Source organism: Etheostoma cragini, chromosome 7 (assembly GCF_013103735.1).
Source record: "Etheostoma cragini isolate CJK2018 chromosome 7, CSU_Ecrag_1.0, whole genome shotgun sequence".
NCBI lineage: Eukaryota > Metazoa > Chordata > Actinopteri > Perciformes > Percidae > Etheostoma > Etheostoma cragini.
Window position 1 is genome coordinate 7,260,576 of NC_048413.1, and position 17,784 is coordinate 7,278,359.

The 17,784-nt window shown below is 39.2% G+C and overlaps 2 protein-coding genes across 4 annotated transcripts in view; one reads left to right on the forward strand and one right to left on the reverse strand.

Annotated features, from left to right (window-relative positions):
• Window positions 1-5,010: 5,010 nt before the first annotated feature.
• Window positions 5,011-9,760, reverse strand: apex2 (APEX nuclease (apurinic/apyrimidinic endonuclease) 2). 2 transcript variants are annotated; one of them, XM_034876243.1, is made up of 7 exons: window positions 9,566-9,760; window positions 9,383-9,466; window positions 8,934-9,114; window positions 8,586-8,729; window positions 6,815-6,884; window positions 5,618-6,302; window positions 5,011-5,560 (listed from the first exon to the last, which is right to left on the reverse strand). In XM_034876243.1, exons 1-7 carry the CDS (start codon window positions 9,678-9,680, stop codon window positions 5,160-5,162), a joined length of 1,680 nt encoding a protein of 559 aa, XP_034732134.1. In that variant the 5' UTR covers window positions 9,681-9,760; the 3' UTR covers window positions 5,011-5,159. The 2 variants fall into 2 exon arrangements, with proteins under 2 accessions (XP_034732134.1, XP_034732133.1); XM_034876242.1 differs by having other exon boundaries at window positions 5,011-6,302.
• Window positions 9,040-17,784, forward strand: part of zgc:162200 (uncharacterized protein LOC558638 homolog) — a 17,517-nt gene continuing 8,772 nt past the window's right edge. The window contains exons 1-5 of one of the 2 annotated variants that reach the window (XM_034876200.1): window positions 9,040-9,100; window positions 12,178-12,510; window positions 15,645-15,857; window positions 16,060-16,212; window positions 16,360-16,863. In XM_034876200.1, coding sequence (XP_034732091.1) covers window positions 12,259-12,510; window positions 15,645-15,857; window positions 16,060-16,212; window positions 16,360-16,863 — 1,122 coding nt within the window. In that variant the 5' untranslated portion in view covers window positions 9,040-9,100; window positions 12,178-12,258. Of the gene's footprint in view, window positions 9,101-9,959; window positions 10,217-12,177; window positions 12,511-15,644; window positions 15,858-16,059; window positions 16,213-16,359; window positions 16,864-17,784 lie in introns of those variants that run through there. The other variant, XM_034876199.1, reaches the window with a different exon arrangement.

The following is a 17,784-nucleotide window of genomic DNA, read 5'->3' on the forward strand; positions in this document are numbered from 1 at the left end:
CCATATTTTACTCTTTTTCAGGCTACTCTAAAAAGGTATTCTACTGCTAAGCCAGCTTCATTCCAAGTCTGGGGAAGATAGTTCATATTTGTTGTGACTCTCAGGTAATATGTGAGCATTCTGATGTAGGATTTTAAAATTACTGTCTTAAAAATAAAGCTATATTGACATTTTTTCAGGCTGTTAAAGGCCAATTTAACTCTCCTTCAGGCTGCTCTAAAATGGATTCCTGCTGTTAAGCCGGGTTCATTACAACTCTGGGTTAGACAATACATGTCCATTGGGTCACTCAGGTAATTTAGGACCATTCTGATGAAGGATTTAAAAATTAAAGCCTGGAATGTCTAATAAATGGTATACATTAAATCTTTATAAGGCTGGTAAAGGCATATTGTTCTCTTTTTCAGGCTACTCTCGAAAGGTATCCTGACGTTATCTCAGCTTCATTCCAAGTCTTGGGGAGGAATCACCCATCCAGTGTGTGTCTCAGGTAATTTCAGACCATTGTGATGTAGGACTTTAAAATTAATGGATTAAAAGTAAAGCTATATTGACCTTTTTTCTGGCTATTAAAGGCAAATTTAACTCTCTTTCAGGCTGCTCTAAAATGGATTCCTGCTGTTAAGCCAGGTTCATTCCAACTCTGGGTTAGATAATCCATGTCTATTGGGTCACTCAGGTAATGTAGGACCATTCTGATGAAGGATTTTAAAATTAAAGCCTGGATGAAGCCTGAATGTCTAATGAATGGTATGTTTTAAATCTTTTTCAGGCTGTTAAAGGCATATTCTTCTCTTTTAAGGCTACTCTAGAAAGGAATCCTGATGTTATGCCAGCTTCATTCCAAGTCTGGGGGAGACATCACAAAGTCACTCTTTCACTCAGGTAATATCGGACAATTCTGATGAAACATTTTAAAATTAAAGGCTTAAATGTCCAAGTAAAGCTATATTTGAAATCCTTTTCCGGCTGTTAAAGGCATAGTTTTTTCTTTTTCAAGCTACTCTAAAAAGGAATCCTCCTGTTAAGCAAGGTTCATTCCAACTCTGGGATAGACAACACATATCCAGTGTTTCACTCAGGTAATATCGGACCATTCTGATTAAAGGCTTAAATGTCCAGGTTAAGCCATATTTGAAATCTTTTTCAGGCTGTTAAAGCCAAATTATAGTCTTATTTCAGTCTACTGCAAAACGGAATTCTCCTGTTAAGCCAGCTTTATTCCAAGTGTGGGGGTGACATCACATCTATTCAGTGTGTCCTTTAGGTAATATTGGAGCATTGTGATGTAGGATTTTAAAATTAAAGCCTCAAACATCTATTTAATGCTATATTTAAAACCTTTTTCAGGCTGTTAAAGACATTTTATACACTTATTTTAGGATACTGTAAAACAGAATCCTCCTGTTAAGCCAGCTTCATTCCAAGTCTGGGGGTGACATCCAAAGTCAGTATGACGCTCAGGTAACATCGGAGGATTCTGATGTAGGATTTTAAAATGAAGGGCTTAAAAGTAAATCTATGTTGAAATTTCTTCAGGTTTTTAAAAGCATATTTTACTGTTTTTCAGACTACTCTAAAACAGAATTCTACTGTTGAGCCAGGTCTAGCCTTACACAACACATATCCAGTGTGTCACTTAGGTGGTATCGGACCCTTCTGATGTAGGATTTTATAATTAAAGGCTTGAATGTAAAGATATATTTACAGTTTTCGGGCTTTTAAAGGCATACTGTACTCTTCTTCAGGGTAATCTAAAACAGAATCCTACTGTTGAGCCAGGTTCTTTCCAACTCTGGGTCAGACATAACATATCCAGTGTGACTCTCTGTGTGTGATATCTGAACATTCTGATACAGGACTTTAAAATTAAAGCCTTAAATGTCAAATTAATGATATGTTTTAAATCTTTTTCAGGCTGTTAAAGCCATATTATACTCTCATTTCAGGCTACTGTAAAAGGGAATCCTCCTGTTAAGCCAGCGAGATTCAAAGTCCAGGTCAGACAACACATATTCAGTGTGACTCTCAGGTAATATTGAAGCATTCTGATGTAGGATGTTAAAATGAAGGACTTTAAAGTAAAGCTATATTGACATTTTTTCAGGCTTTGAAAGGCATATTTAACTCTTTTTCAGGCTACTCTAAAAACGGAATCCTCCTGTTAAGCCAGTCTCATTCCTAGTCTGCGGGAGACATTACATATCCAGTTTGTCACTCACCTAATATCAGACCCTTCTGATGTAGGATTTTGAAATTAAAGCCTTAAATGTCTAATTAATGCTATATTTTACATCTTTTTTTAAGGAGTTGAAGCCATATTATACACTTATTTCAGGCTACTGCAAAACGGAATGCTCCTGCCAGGACCTATAGTCTGAACAGGTTAAGCCAGCTTCCTTCCAAGTCTGGTGTGACATCACATGTCCAGTTTGTCTCCCAGGTAATATCTGAGCATTCTGATGTAGGATTTTAAAATTAAGGGCTTAAAACTGAAGCTACTGTGAAATTCTTTCAGGCTCTTAAAGGCATAGTTTACTTTTTTTCAGGCTACTCTAAACAGAAATCCTCCTGTTAAGCCAGCTTCATTCCAAGTCTGGATGTGACATCACATATCCAGCGTGTCTCTCAGGTAATATCAAAGCATCCTTATGTATGATTTTAAAATTAAAGGCCTAAATGGCCATGTTATATTTGAAATTCTTTTCAGGCTGTTAACTAAAGCCAAATCTTTACTCTTTGCAGGCTACTCTAAAAAGGAATCCTCCATTGTCCATTCCAACACTGGGTGAGACAGAAAATATCCAGTGTGTCACTCAGGTAATATTGTCACCTTCTGATGTAGCATTTTTAAAATTAAATGCATAAATGTCCAAGTAAAGCTAGATTTGATTTATTTTTCAGGCTGTTAATTAAATTCATATTTCTACTCTTTTTCAGGTTATTCTAAAACGGTATCCTCCTGTTACCTCAAGTTCCTCCCAGCTCTGGGCGAGACAACACATCCAGTGTGTCACTCGGGTAATATCAGACTATTCTGATGTAGGATTTTAAAATTAAAGGCTTAAATCTCCAAGTAAAGCTATATTTGAAACATTTGTCAGGCTGTGAAAGCCATATTTTTACTGTTTTCAGGCTACTTTGTTTTAATGATTTTGTGTAAAGCACTTTGAATTGCCCTGTTGCTGAAATGTGCTATACAAATAAAGCTGCCTTGCCTTGCCTTGCCTTACTTTAAAACGGAATCCTACATTTATGCCAGGTCCATTCCAACACTGGGTGAGACAACACATATCCAGTGTGTCACTCAGGTAATATCGAACCATTCTAATGAAGGATTTTTAAATTAAATATTTAAATGCCCAAGTAAACCTATATTTGAATTATTTTTCAGGCTGTTTCAAGCCATATATCTACTCTTTTTCAGGCTGCTCTAAAACGGACATCAAAGACCTTAATTTTAAAATCCTACATTGGAATGGTCCGATATTACCCGATTGACACACTGGATATGCTTATACTTTAATTAACAAAAAAGGATTTCAAACATAGCTTTAATTAGACATTTAAGACTTTAATTTTAAAATCCTTCAAAAAAAGGTTAGCATTATATCCTCAGCTGAAAGGTAAAAGCAGAAACCAGCTCAGAAGAATTGTATCTGCAATTCTTCTTTCAATATACAGCACATTATCAGTGGATTTAGTGATAGGAATTGAAGTATCTCCCTGTACGTATGAATGAAAAATCATGTTGTTGCCCAAATGCTGGCCTGCTGTCCTTTCTCTGGTACTCATCTCTCTATTAACAGTCAGATTGATTTCTTCAGTCTAGACTGAAGGTAAAAGTTGAAACTCTTTGGCTAGTTCACGTCCAAAATCTGGTTCTTGCAGAGCCATGAAGCTTCCTGCAGGTGTAAGATGAGAGAAAAAATGGGGGAAAGGAGGGAGGCGGTAACTTTGTGCGTTAAGACGTTTCCTGCCCCATCACCAGCCAAACCTCTGTTCACTGATCAGGACTCATCACTAGTGGTTCTCTGTTGTTTTATGAAATATCGTAAACAAACTGTATATAGTTGGACACTAAGCATTTATCCTAGTGATTTATCCCAGGAACATCTTGGAATACTCAAGGAGTGTTGGTAATGAAATTTAAATGTCTAAACCTGACAAATAAACACTAAATTCTAATTTCTAAACTCTGGCCTACATTACAGTGGTTATAATTTGGCTGTGCAGCTGGTAGCGTTAGCAAAATATGTTGCTGTAGAAAGTTACTTTTAATTTCTTCTTCGAGCTATAGCTTTGCCACCTAGTGGACAGAAACACTGAGGTAATAAAGAAAATCCCTGATTAATAAATCATACAAATAAAATGACTCACAACAGTATCCAGATGTGATAATTCAATATTTGCTATTAAAATAGACCATCAGAATTGAATTTGTCCATTCCTGCACACGGGCCAACTTTATAAATCAGTTTTATATCATGAGAACTAGGACTGCAAATAAGTATTATTTTCATTATTTATTTTTGAGGCATTTTAGGTATTTAATGACAGGACAGCTGAAGAAATCAAAAGGGAAAGAGAGGGGGAACAACATGCAGCAAAGTATTGCGGGTCAGAGTTAACCCTGGCCCGCTGTGTTGAGGAATAAACCTCAATAGATGGGCACCCGCTCTACCAACTGAGCTATCCGGGCTCCCATTATTTTCATAAGTAAGTCATATTCCATTAACTGATTACTCATTTAGTCTGAAAATGTCAGGGGATGATGAGAAATGCACAACACAATTACCCAAAGTGACGTCTTCAAATTGCTTCTGTGCAACCAACATTTCAAAGCTCTAAGGTATTAAATTTACAATAATATAAAAAAGGGAAATGTTGAAGATCCTCACCTGATATTAAGCATTTTTGCTCACACAAAGATTATGAAATGATGTCAACTAATCTATTGATTGCCTAGTTGTTTCAGATCCAAGAACAAATAAAAACAAACTCAAAGTATTAGAAAACTACTGTCTTTTAATATTAAATGTTAGCAAAGAAGAAAACACAGTCAACAATTAAAATCTGTAAGATCATCTAATCTCTGTAGTAGTATAACAAGACTTGTTTGAGCTAGAGATGTTAAGACGTGTCAGATAGTGAACATGTCACTTCCCCTTTTCGACCCATGCAAAGAAATTACACCGAGCTTCGGGGTTGGAAGCAAGTCCCTGAGGACGGGCACACACAAAGAACTGTTTGCCCATGTTTGGACCCTCCTTTTTTACAGTACGAAGCACACATGGTTCCCCATGGACCTTACAAAGGGGGGGTGGGGGAGGTCCATGAAGCACTGACTTCCAAAACACTAACGATGCCCCTTTCTTGGCACCTGAGCATCCCACAGAGGGCTGTGGGGTTAATTGTGTTGTCTTCCTCGGCTTGTCACTGTCCTCCATTGTGCTGTTGCACTGCTGTTGTGAACCAGAGCCAGGTTCAGTATCTACAGGTACGCTGCTCCTGATCTCAATAGTTGTGGGCGCTTTTTGAGAGCTCTGTGATGAGGTAACTTTATCCACGCTGAGGGTTTTTTCACACTGCCTGACAGAGATTTCAGGAGAGGGAACAACATTTGTAAGTTTGGGTTTGAAAAAGGAAAGGAGGCTGCCCTGTGGCTTTGAAGAGGCCTTGACTGTCTTAGTCTTTTTCCCCTTTGGGACAACACAGTCTGATGTTAATAACCGTTTTTTACCAAAGACGATCCCATCTGTGGAAGGGTTTAAATTCTCCCTCCTTTCCTCCTCTTCTTGAGATCCCGGTAATGCATCCCTCTGCTCAGGCTGAATTGATTTTTGGTCCACCTTAACAAGGAAGCGGGAGAGTTTCTGCTGCTTGCCAGCGAACTCTGGCAGGTAGCACGTACAGAGGAGGGGAGGCTTGGAGCTGGAGACGAGAGAGCATCTCAGTTGGCCCCACACAGGGCAGTGGTCCGACCCCTCCACCTCTGGCCTGATGTCTGCTGCCACAAACTGCTCCTTGGCTAGCTGGCAATCAGCAAATATATAGTCAATGCGTGTGCCATAGTTGGTCTGCCGCGCTCCAGTGAGAGTGGACCAGCATGTGAAGGCGCTGGTGCGAGTTGGGTGGAAATAGCGGAAGGTATCCACAAATTTTCCACTGTCGCAGGGATCTGCTGAGGTTACCTCAGATTCTTCACCAGGTTCCTGCTCATTAATTTCCTTTGCCTCTCGTATGCCACTTTGCAAAAAGCCATTCAGCCATTTCCTACCGGGGTTTTCATCAAAATCATCCTAAATAATGATAAAAACCAAGCAGGAGGAGTTTCATTATGATGAATATGCATGCATACACTGTTCACATTTGGCTGAAACGTAACACTGCCAGTTTTTTGCAATATTAAATTATGCCCTCATATTAAAGGGCACACTAGCTTGCTTCCTTGCTGAGATTGATACTGCTCTCATGTCTGTTTATTGATTATGAAGCTACAGCCAGGAAACTGCTTAGCTTAGCAATCGGAAGCAGAGGGAAACAGCTGGGTAGTTAACACTGAAACCTGTTTTTGACACGGCTACACAGATGAAATATTAGATTTAAAGGTGCTTTGAACAGAGCCATGCTTACCGTTTCCACTCTTTAAGGCTGAGCTAAACTAACCAGCTGCTGTCTTTAACTTCATATTTACCATAAAGACAAGAGAGCGGAATCAATCTTTTCATTTAAGTCTCAAGACATCGAACAGGCAAAAAAGACAAAATTCAAAAACAAAACATTGATATGACAGTATTTTAAACTTACTTACAACATCACTGGGGTCACAGCAGTCTATTTCCCGGTGAGATGTATTTACATCTCCTAAAACAATCACACGGCTGAAAAATAGAAGAGAAAACAACATTAATTCTGAATTTAAAAGAGGAGAGGGGATAACAGAGTAAGCAAAAACTCTCAAATTACAACTGTCAATGCAAGAATTACCTATGCAATGCTTCTTTTAACACATGAGAAATACACCATTAAGTTAAATTGGACATTTAACTACATGTAACAGCACTAAACACACACTATACAGCAATCTGGACCAGAAAGACAAAAATTCATTTAAAACACATCCACCTAAATTATAAGAAAAAATGAAGAAAAGAAATGGCTTTTCCAGTGTCTAAAAATGATTTGTACTGCAGTGATACTGCACCTAGTGTCAGAGCAGACTCCACTTTAGACATTGTTAACTGCCTTAAGGTTTTATTGACTCATGATAACATATATCTAAGTGCTAAAATTTGCAACAGACGTAAACTAGTAAAAGGCTGCATTGTTAGAAATTACAACAATTGAAATGTCTTTGGAAAAGGTAGGATACACCTGGGGTCCGTTTCAGAAAGCAGGTTTAGTGAAAACTCTGGGTTTTCCATTTTAGAAAGAGAGCTAATTTGACTTCAGAGTCAGTTACTATGGTAACTGAGTCTGTGAACCTAACCTTGTCGGGACCAGGTTTTCTTCTCTCTCAGTCTCCTCTCTCTGACACAGCTCTCTTTCATTTCCTGATTCATTCTTTCAGTCTGTATCAGGAACATTTTAGCACAGTTTTTTATCTGCCTGAATACAAATAAATTGGTTTATTAACAATGTTAGGCACACTATAAAACGTTTTAATTCCGAACATGGGATTTCCTTTTGTCATTGATTCCGTTGATGAAGAAGCTGTATTACTTCTCAGGGAGTTAAACATATGTTGGGAGACAATATTGAGGCGCTTTTAGTTATATAGCCTACAAAACCTTATCCGTCCTCATATCACTAATGTCACCCATAGTGGACATGCTCTACATCCCATTCTTTGTGTCCCTTTTTTTTTCAACACTGTTGATGCGGAGCATATTAGTGAAGCCACTGTATAGCAAAGCGCCGTCAAAAGAATGTGCCTCGCTCTGAAATGTGTTTTAAACATTTTTTGTAGAGTTCCCTGGACACAAACCAGTAAGACATTAAAAATAAATAAATGACTGTAAATTATAATTTTGTTAATGATGGTGCTGCAACCTCAGAATGGGATTAGTAGTAGTTTACTTTTTCACCCACAGGATTGCACCCAAATGAAATTATAGTTGTAGCCTACTACGATTCCAGTTTTCACCAGTAATATTATAGGTTACCTGGGATTAAATATGAAATTAATACACTATATTTGCTTACGCATTGACTCAAGCAGCAGTTTTACAGCAGCCACCATAGTGCTTTGCTAAGTAAATACATGTTCAAACTTGCCATGTGTGTAAGTATTTCCGCCAACCAGTTTGTTTGTGGTTGTTACCATGGTTATACACAGACTTATTGCTCAATTCATGCTGCCTTTTCATTGTGGTGGTGCATGCGCTTAACTCTTGAATCCACCAACTCGAATCAGCTGTTCTGCAAACGAAAACTCGGTTTCCCATCTCAAGGTAAATAAACTCAGACATCAGAGTTTTTAGAGTAGAGACATTAGAGTTTGTTAAACCTCCTTCCTGAAACAGACCCCTGTGCCCTTATTGTAACAACAGTCTTTATTTATAATCTGTGGAAACTCTCACCTCCCTTCTTTCAGTATAGCTTCAGCCCGACTCTGAAGCAACTTGTAAAACTGTAGTTTGAACTGCTTTCGCTCTGGCTTTTCAGGGTCAGCCCGTGGACAGTATACATTGACTACAGTAACAGTTCGCTCTTTGTCCTGACACCTGTGGGGGGAATACATAGTCAAAAAGAGGCCCAGTAATCTACAGCTAATTTACACACACATTGGGCTGCTAGTAAAGATTGCATGGGGTATTTAATGCATTTATGCTTGCTATTGTTATGAGAGTGTATGAACAGAGAGAAATACCCAAAGCAGTAGCCTACATAAAACATCAAATAAGCCAAGTAGAATGTTTTTCTCTTACATGATTCTGTGCTGGGTAATAACAGCTCGTCCTTCGTTGTCCAATAGCTGCAGGTCCTTGCTACAGAACTCAGTGTGGTCACCATAGCACCCAACAGCCCCTTCATGGTTGGTCAGCAGACCCGTGAGACCCTCCTCAGCAGCAAATGGAGTCGCACTGTCTTTACAGTAAGTGGCAACCCCTGTGCATGTTAGGAATGGAAGGTGAATTGTTAGTTTGTAAGGTGTAGTGTGTCAGCAGCAACTAAGAACGTGTGTAACAATGGGCAGGGATCTTTTGTGAGTGCCCATTCAATTTAATGTTAAAAAATGTTAATTAGGGGAATGGGAATTTAATTATGTGAATTGTGTCTTTTTGTTTGGGTAAACTAACTATAATTTGGAAGAGAAAACAGTAGGCCACTGTTATGATTCAAAGACACAAACTGAATTAATGACTTTGTAATGAACCTGAATAGCCGCTGCGTCCTCGACTGAAGCTGAAATAGGAGTTGTAGCCATCAACAATGGCTGTTCTTTCATCAAGCAAGTCTCCTGCGGGGGGACACATTTGAGGTTTAACTTGTATTTCTAACAGACAGACTTCGGAGTGTTAAATAACAGCCGCCGCCACGTTTTGCTAACACCACTTACTTGTCACTTTAGTCTCTTGAACACAGATAATGTCTGCGTCCAGTGAATCAAGAGCCGTTTTAATGCCGCCTCTGAAAGTCCTTATACCATTTATGTTCCAAGTAACGATCTTCATTGTGTGAGTCAAACCACGGAGGGTAACGTTGTTTGCATAGACAGGTTGTGTGACTCCAGCCAGAACGTGAACATCCGGAAGTAAAACGGAAGCAAAGAGAAGTACGAGCGGATGTGTATTTCTTCACTATTCTTTCATTGTTTCTTCTTTTTTCGTGTTTGTTCATAAAAAAATAGTTGTATTTTTTGCTATGATGTTAAATTTCGATATCTAAATAACCCGCAAAGTAGCTATCCACCCAGATACGAAAAATGAAGAAATTTTGGTGTAATTGCATTGCGCAGTTGCCTAGCTAGGGGGGGTAAGTCGTGCTTTCACGTTTTCGGCGCGCTTTTGACACCACTGTGAAACCAGAGAGCCGGTGGGAGGAAGGGAAACGGCTGTTCGGTAACCTGGGCTGGTCTTTAACCGCTAAGGTTGGTACACCTGACTACTATCGTGATTAGCAACCGCTGCTGTTGACTGTTCACGCAGGAAGTACACAGGGGACGTTTCCTTGCAACTGGCAAGCCCCATCTTTGAAATAAAACCAGAGGGTGAGTAGCTAGCTAGTTTGGCCAATCGTCGCTATCTAGCGTTAGCTAATTAGCTTGTCTGACAGCATCCGACTGACGTTACCAACTATTTGAACCGGGGCAATGTAATGTCCATTCCGTTACGCCTATATTAAATGTAAGTGACGTTAAATACAAAGCCAATAAGCTGTTGTTTGCTTAATTCTTCAACTCGATATTATGTGTTGCATTGTGGTGTCGTTTGCTGTTGGAAACTAACGTCACTCTAGCTAACGTTAACGTTAGCTGTCCGGCCATATCCTGTTCCCAGTCTGGTGTCGTCTTGGATTTCGTATCACTGACATAAATATTATTCGTCATTTAGGGTACCATCTTACTTTGGAATTAGATTGAGCATGAAGAATACCAACATATTTACGTCAGTGAATTTACTCTCGGTTGATGCGACAGATAACTAGTTTAAGGACTAGGAGAAACAGATGCTTATGGGATGCATCACTTGGCACCGGACAACACGGCTGGTGTTTCCATCTTCGGTCAAAGAAGAGGACATGAGGCAGTGGGGGAAGTACGCCCCACCCAGTCATTGAGGGTGGTCGAAGAAACCGTAATCGGTTCTGTTTCTATGGCTAACGTTACTTTGCATAGGACAGGATACGATACGTCAGCCACCTGTCACGACTGTGAAGCTAACATTAAGCTATAACGCTAAGCAGATACTAATGCTATGTAATGTTGCTGATGTTGAAGGCCAAAGATGTTACATCCCAGTTTAATTGTACACGGCATTTAACTTTGACTTCGGCTTTTAGTATGCTAGTTGTATGTCCAAATTATTAGTCATAAGGGCTGTGCATATCTCTCTTATAGGTATACGTTTTAATTTGAAACGATTCAGTTTGATTTGATGTTGAATCGATTCGGTACGCTACGATGAGATGTGATTCAATCTGATAGATACAGTTAATGCATTTACACACATTTATTGAGCATGCAGCAAGCGTACAATTGTGCTAATGTGACACTGAACATTTTAGAATATATAAACTTTGCACACCCAAATACATACATATATATATATATATATATATATATATATATATATATATATACATACATACATACATACACCAATCTACAAAGGTTTATGAAAGCACACATGGATGGATGACTGACTCACAGAATGCAGCTAGTCCAATTTACAATATCTACATGTATTCCTCTCAGCCACTTCGACCGTTAACTTTAGTTGCTTAACAGTCTAATCTGCACGTTTTTTCTGCAAACCCAAACAAAGGCACTGATTAGCTGCCATCACACAAATGGTGAGGCTTTTGTTTAGTTACACATAAATCCACTACCCGTCTCTATCAACAGCATTGCACCGCCTTAGCTTCGTTTAATTGATTGCAAAACTTCAGTCAACCGATTCGTAAAATTAGAACTGGGCCCTCGGCCGAATCTTGGTCCGCGTGTCGATGTAGCCGTATCGAGGGCTGCACGATATGATCTAAAACCAAAATCACGATTAGTTGCACATTTTTTCTTGAAAAAAGGAACAATAATTAATCTCATTGTTCTAAATCATCTTTTCTGGAGCCAGAATTTTCCCAGACAAAGGACACTGCTTTTATTTTTTGAGCACAGTTGACTAGGACTCTGTGCCGGATCTGGGATAATACAACCAGATACCGATTTGTACCAGTGAGTCTTTACACTCCTGTTAGTTTTAGTAACTAACTACATACAACAACATACTGCAACAGTAGGTCATTTATGAATTTGTTTTTTTCTAGTGGTGATTTGGCTTCTTGAGCTGAAAAGAAAGTGGTTTCCCATTCAGCCAATTCCCAAGTTAATTATTCCTTATGCAGTTTGCTCAGTTGGTGGCCCAATATGACTTATACAAAACGTCTTTCCCACCATGGCCATTGTTGTTAGAAGTTTACCTAATAACCAGCTTTGTGTTTTCTCCTTTGTAGTGTGGAGTGATGAGAGTGGGCAAGTGAAGGAGGCAGGTGTCCCAGTAGAAGATTGACAGACAAGTGGGAAGTCAAGCAAGGATGCTGGAGGCAGATGCAGACTCAGCCGGTGCAGCACTAGAGAGCGAGGAAGAGGCCGAGATGGGGAGCAGAGACTTGAAGACTGAGGTGGTACGACTGACTCTGGAGCTCCAGGAGGCCACAGACGAGAAGCTACAGGCAGCTCGCTATGGCCTAGTGGTGCTGGAGGAAAGTAGTGCTCTCAAGATTAAATACAGGCAGCTGGAAGAGGAGCATGAAACCCTCAAAGGGGAGCTACAGCAGCTCAAAGAGGTAGGAACACCTAAGGCCACCTAGTTATATTTAGACAACATCAGGCTTGCGTAGTTCTCATACCCCCAGCATTCCACATGGTATTTACCAATAACAAACTACTGCTTTATGACCTTTCTTTCTTTACAAATTACTTTTGCACAGTAAAAGTAACCGATATTGATTTGCCTTTTGTTTAAATGAATACATTTGATGATGTGCTATTTATAATTTAAAACAAGCATCTCCTTAATTCAAATTTCATAGCATGTATAGTGGGTTTTCACAGAATATTCTTGGATGTTCTTTTGTCCTTCATGTTGAAAGACAAAACCAGTAGAAATGAAGGCAACAATGCAAGCTATTTCTTTTTTACCTGTAAGAAATATGCAAGCAAATGAAATCTATTTTTGCATTAATACATGATACATAAAACAAATTGTACAAACATTGTTTTAGATTACCTGTTGTCACCGACAAAGTTGGCATAATAGTAATGCAGTCACATCGGAAATGCTATCCATTTAATCTGCCCATTTAAGTTTAACAGCCAAGGAGCTGCTTGCAGTGTACGTAGTAGCCCTATAAAGATATGGTTGTTGTCTCTTTTTATATGAACCAGTGACCTATGACGGGAATTTGATTGCACATGCCTTTATTGCATTTTGGTAATGTTTTTTCTCCTACCACAATGAAAGTTCTGTTAACAGCACTGACCTCATGTTATACTTTCAATAGAGAGGCTTGTGATTGCACGCAGAGTCGGTTTTGCTCTCGTATGTCATCTGATGCTAATGTCATCAGATGGAGAACACCGGACTGTAAATTCAACAGCCATAGTCAGCATATCCGATGCTTTTAAAGTATAACATTTTCTCTCTTCATCTTAAACTAATTTTGATACTTAACTTCATATTATTAAGAAATGAATAAGGTTAGTGCCGGATATTAAAGATAAAAAGATTGACCAATATGTCAAAGCTCGGATTTACATGAAATCCATCTCTTTCACAGATGTACTGAAATTGCCACATGTGTTTCCCAATATTTTTTTTGAATTATCTCACTTTCTATTTAAATAATTGACCATTGCACTGTAATATTGAAAAGCTCTCCATCATTTGTGTTTATACAAGTGAAATATACTTTGTACAGTTGTACTTTAGCTGACAGGGAATTTCTTTATTTTAAAGTTGCATTTTGTGGTAACATTTATTAGATTCTTAAGTCTGTGGCAGTGTTGACATTAGCTATTGGAACAAATACCGAAAGTCAAATATAATTTGAATAGTAAAAAAAAAATCAATACTATTCAAATGCTGAAATTACTATTTGAATGTTTCTTTTATAAATGTTGACTAACGTTAGCTAGTCTCCTTCTTCTTGCTTTGGCCTACCTGCACATGTCACTCATGTCACGTATACAAGGGGGAGTGACAGGCTGTGATTGGAAAAGGGACGAAGGACAGGAAATAGTTTCAACATTACTTTAAAATCAACATCCACCAAGCCAAAGTGCTTATGTGAACATCTTCTTGTTTCCTAACTGCGTCGTGAGTTATAGTAACGTTAACTTTGCTGGGGGCTTAATTGAGACAGTTATAGTTTATGGTAGCTGTCCTACAGCTGTCAGCTAGCTTTGACTTCATATATTAACTTATATTAACATCTCTGTAGCATGACAATCTGCAAGAAACGGTTTGCTTATATATCACTAAAAATGGTAGTGACCGCACCATTTGGCTCAGTTAATAATGTCATTAGCATAGTTTACTTAGTGTATTACAAATCGTTTTGGCTGGGCTTTCCAACGTGATGTTGTTATGCTAACTGAGCAACGTAAGCTTTTACAAAAGTGCCGCTTTGCTACACATTAGATAATGTTTTATTACAGAGTTCTCTGTTGATTTGTGTCACCGTGTGCTGTGGTGGAAAATCAATGTTAACAAAGTTGCGTCCAATTCGCCGAAGTAGGTCCCCTTCATGGCCAGGCGAATGTTAGGAGTCCCCCTAGTGGACAAAATGTGTAACAACAACCACATGCTTATAGTGGCATTGACAATACTAATGCTTGAGTAGTATATTACATCTTATTTTACAGGCTGCATTTGAGTATTAAATATTCAAATATTATTATATAACATAAAACATTTTTTTTTAAATAGTATTATAGAACCAGTTTGACAGCTCTAGTTGACATGCGAATGACTGATGTGTTGGGGGTTCATATTGTTTCCTGATTTTAAATTTTGTCACAAATGCACCAGATCGACTATAAATGTAATTAGTGTTGCTGAAACAGGCTTTTTTTTATATAAGAAGGTAATCCCATATATGTGATCCTGCCATGTGGGCAGATTATTGTTTCTGCAATTGTTTCATCTATCTTTTTAAATTGAGATGTTAAAGATCCTGCTTACACGCAGTTGGAAATTTAGCAAAGAATGTGTGCCAGAATAACAATAAAACTGTTTCATCCTGATGATTTATAACCACACATCAAGCAAGGGTTGTCTTTTAAGACATGAAGAGCTTTGCTTGATATGTGGTACAGAATTTCAGCTATTTTGTATAAGCTGCATAAACCTTATGTCTTGGCTGTTAACCTACCTAAGCTTTGGCAGGGTTTTAGCATAGCAGAGCGGACTCATGTGTTGTGAATTAGCATTACATAACCACATCACCATGATCAGTTGAGCGTGTTTAGTAGCATGTTCATTTCATACCTAATACATTTTTTTTTTTGATTTTGTAATCTGCAGTCAGTGATGCATAATATGTCAAGGCAAGCTGTGGAGAAATGCCTGCTAACCATTACCGTGCTAACTAAGATGCTTAATGCTTTTGGCACTGTATCACATCGGCTAGATACAAATACAGTGTGAAACAGTGTTAAAGCTGCTGCTAAGGTGTCTTGTTACCAAACTATAACAGCCATTTCTTCACTAATCAGGTTTACCATAACGTCATAGTTGTCAGTAAAGTCCTATTTCTTTTCCTTGTTTACATTTCTTCATTTAAAATGGCACAGCATGAATAATTTTGTCTTTCAGCACTGCAATATAGTTCCTATGTTTAACATACATGCATTTGGCCTTCTAAATACTGCAGGCTTTGCTCTCGCCTTAACCATATTTTTTTGTTGTTGTGTAAAGGCATTTGCAGATTCTGTGAGCAGCCAGAAGCGTGCAGCTGCTGATGGAGAGTGCCGGGAGGAGAACCTGCTGCAGGAGACTGCTACTAAGGAGGCTGCCATGGCAACCCGGTTGGAGGAAGTCCAGGCAGAGCTCAAGCAAGCGCGCCTTGCTTTGAGCAATGCCCATGCAGAGATAGATAGACTGGGGGGGGTCACCACCCAGCTAAAGAAGGTATGGTGGCTTGCTCAGTGCACCTGCATACTGGTGTCATACTGTATACTACCAGTTCCACCTGTCACGATACATGCGTACAACCCTGAACCACTGAGCCTCATTCCCAAAGTAAAATGAACTGTGCATAACAATAAATTGGTAATTGGGAAGTTTAAAAGTTGTGCTTTAAAGTAATTTAACAGTGGATTGTGTCCTATAGGAGTGTGAGTGTCTGGAGGCCGAAAAGGGCCATCAGAGGGAGGAGATGAAGGAATATAAAATACGTGAGCTGCGTCAGTTGCAGGACAATGGCGAGCTTGAAGATGAGAACATATCTCTCCAAAAACAGGTGTCTGTGCTCAAGGAAAACCAGGTCAGTTATCACTGTTTTTTTTACTAAATTTGTTTTAACATACTATACAGTAGACTATTTGTGGTAGTCAAGTACATGTAGGTGTCTGTTAACACACTGTCGCTAGACTTGAAAAGAACTCTGTTTGTGGTCTTTATCCCATTTCAGGTTGAATTTGAATCAATAAAGCTGGAGCTGACCCAAAAGAATGAGGTGCAGGAGGAGCTGCGAGCTCAGATGGAAGAGGCTGAAAGGCTGAGGGAGATAGCAGAGAGGCAACTGGATGAGGCCCTGGAAGCCCTGAAGGAGGAGAGGGAGCAGAAGAACTGTCTGCGGCGAGAGCTCTCTGCCCTGACCCTTAACCCCTTTGATTCTGTGGGGAACTTGGAGCTCCACTTGGATCAGCTGGATGACAGCCAGGAGGAGGGCCAGGGGGGAGAGGGCGAGGGAGAGGATCAGGACAGCGGCTTTAATAATGGTCCTGGTGCTGCTCCCAGTTCTGCTCACCCTCCTCACTTGGGGGGCTCCAAAAGTAATGGCCTCATCCATCGCTACTCCACTCCACGCAACAGTGACGTATTCCTGCGTGCTCCTGCTTCTGGGCTTGTGTCCGACTTGTTGAGTGAGCTACACTTTTCCGACAGTCAGAAACTAAAACAGCAACTCCTACAGGTAGGCAGCAGTACAACATGTGTCCCTCTCTTAAATGTGTTAATATGATTGAATTATGATAGTCAATTATTGCCACAAAAAGAAAAAGGGGGCAGTATATACATGTGTTATGTAAATCAAGAAAAAGTACAATGGCAAGATAAGTAATGCCATTTTGTGAGAACTTAATAATATAAATAATAATTAATATCCTGTACACTACTGCTACTACTACACCCTGCACTCATTAACCTGGAACACAGTGTATATTTTAATTCCTCTGTGATTAACGAAACTGTATTTATGTTGTGAAAGTATCTGTTCTTATCAGGCTGAGTAGTGAGAATGTCATACAGGTTGGTTTGTATGTCTAGGCTGTTGATGGGGATATCTGTTGCTTCCTGCCTTAAACCACATCCCCTGGTTGTTGGTGAAGGAGTGAGACTTTCTATCTAAAAGCAAAGAAAATCTGCACCAAGCAATTTAGTCAACTCACACCTGATCCATTTGTGCCTCACATTTAAAGGGTACTTAAGAAAATTAAGAATGTCTTGATCTGTCATCCCTGTGAGGGACATATATTATTAATGATGCACTTAAATTGTGGGTTGGGTTAGAAGGCTCCTACCCACCAGATGTGGGGTGTGGAGTTGAATGGGGTCGGCCAGTGTCTTACATGAAAAATGCATTAAGATTAAAGGTGGTGGGAGGAGAAAAGTACGTTACAGAGAACTGTCCTGTTTTATGGAAACCGATTAACAATTAGTATTGACTGGCTTACAACAGAAATGGATTATTATTTAACGTATATGAAGCTTTAAATAATTTTAACAAATTTAAGACGTATACCGTATGTTCTTACGTCTCAATGTTTTTATCTCTTTTTGTGTGTGTGTGTGTGTGTGTGTGTGTGTGTGTGTGTGTGTGTGTGTGTGTGTGTGT

Excerpts from the sequence above, each read along its gene's own strand:
- apex2 (XM_034876242.1), bottom strand. The coding sequence starts at position 9,680 with ATGAAGATCGTTACTTGGAACATAAATGGTATAAGGACTTTCAGAGGC. Across the intron at positions 9,115-9,382 it reads AGGACGCAGCGGCTATTCAG|GGGTTGCCACTTACTGTAAA; the intron begins GTTCATTACAAA and ends TAACATGCACAG. Across the intron at positions 8,730-8,933 it reads ATTACCCAGCACAGAATCAT|GTGTCAGGACAAAGAGCGAA; the intron begins GTAAGAGAAAAA and ends TTCCCCCCACAG.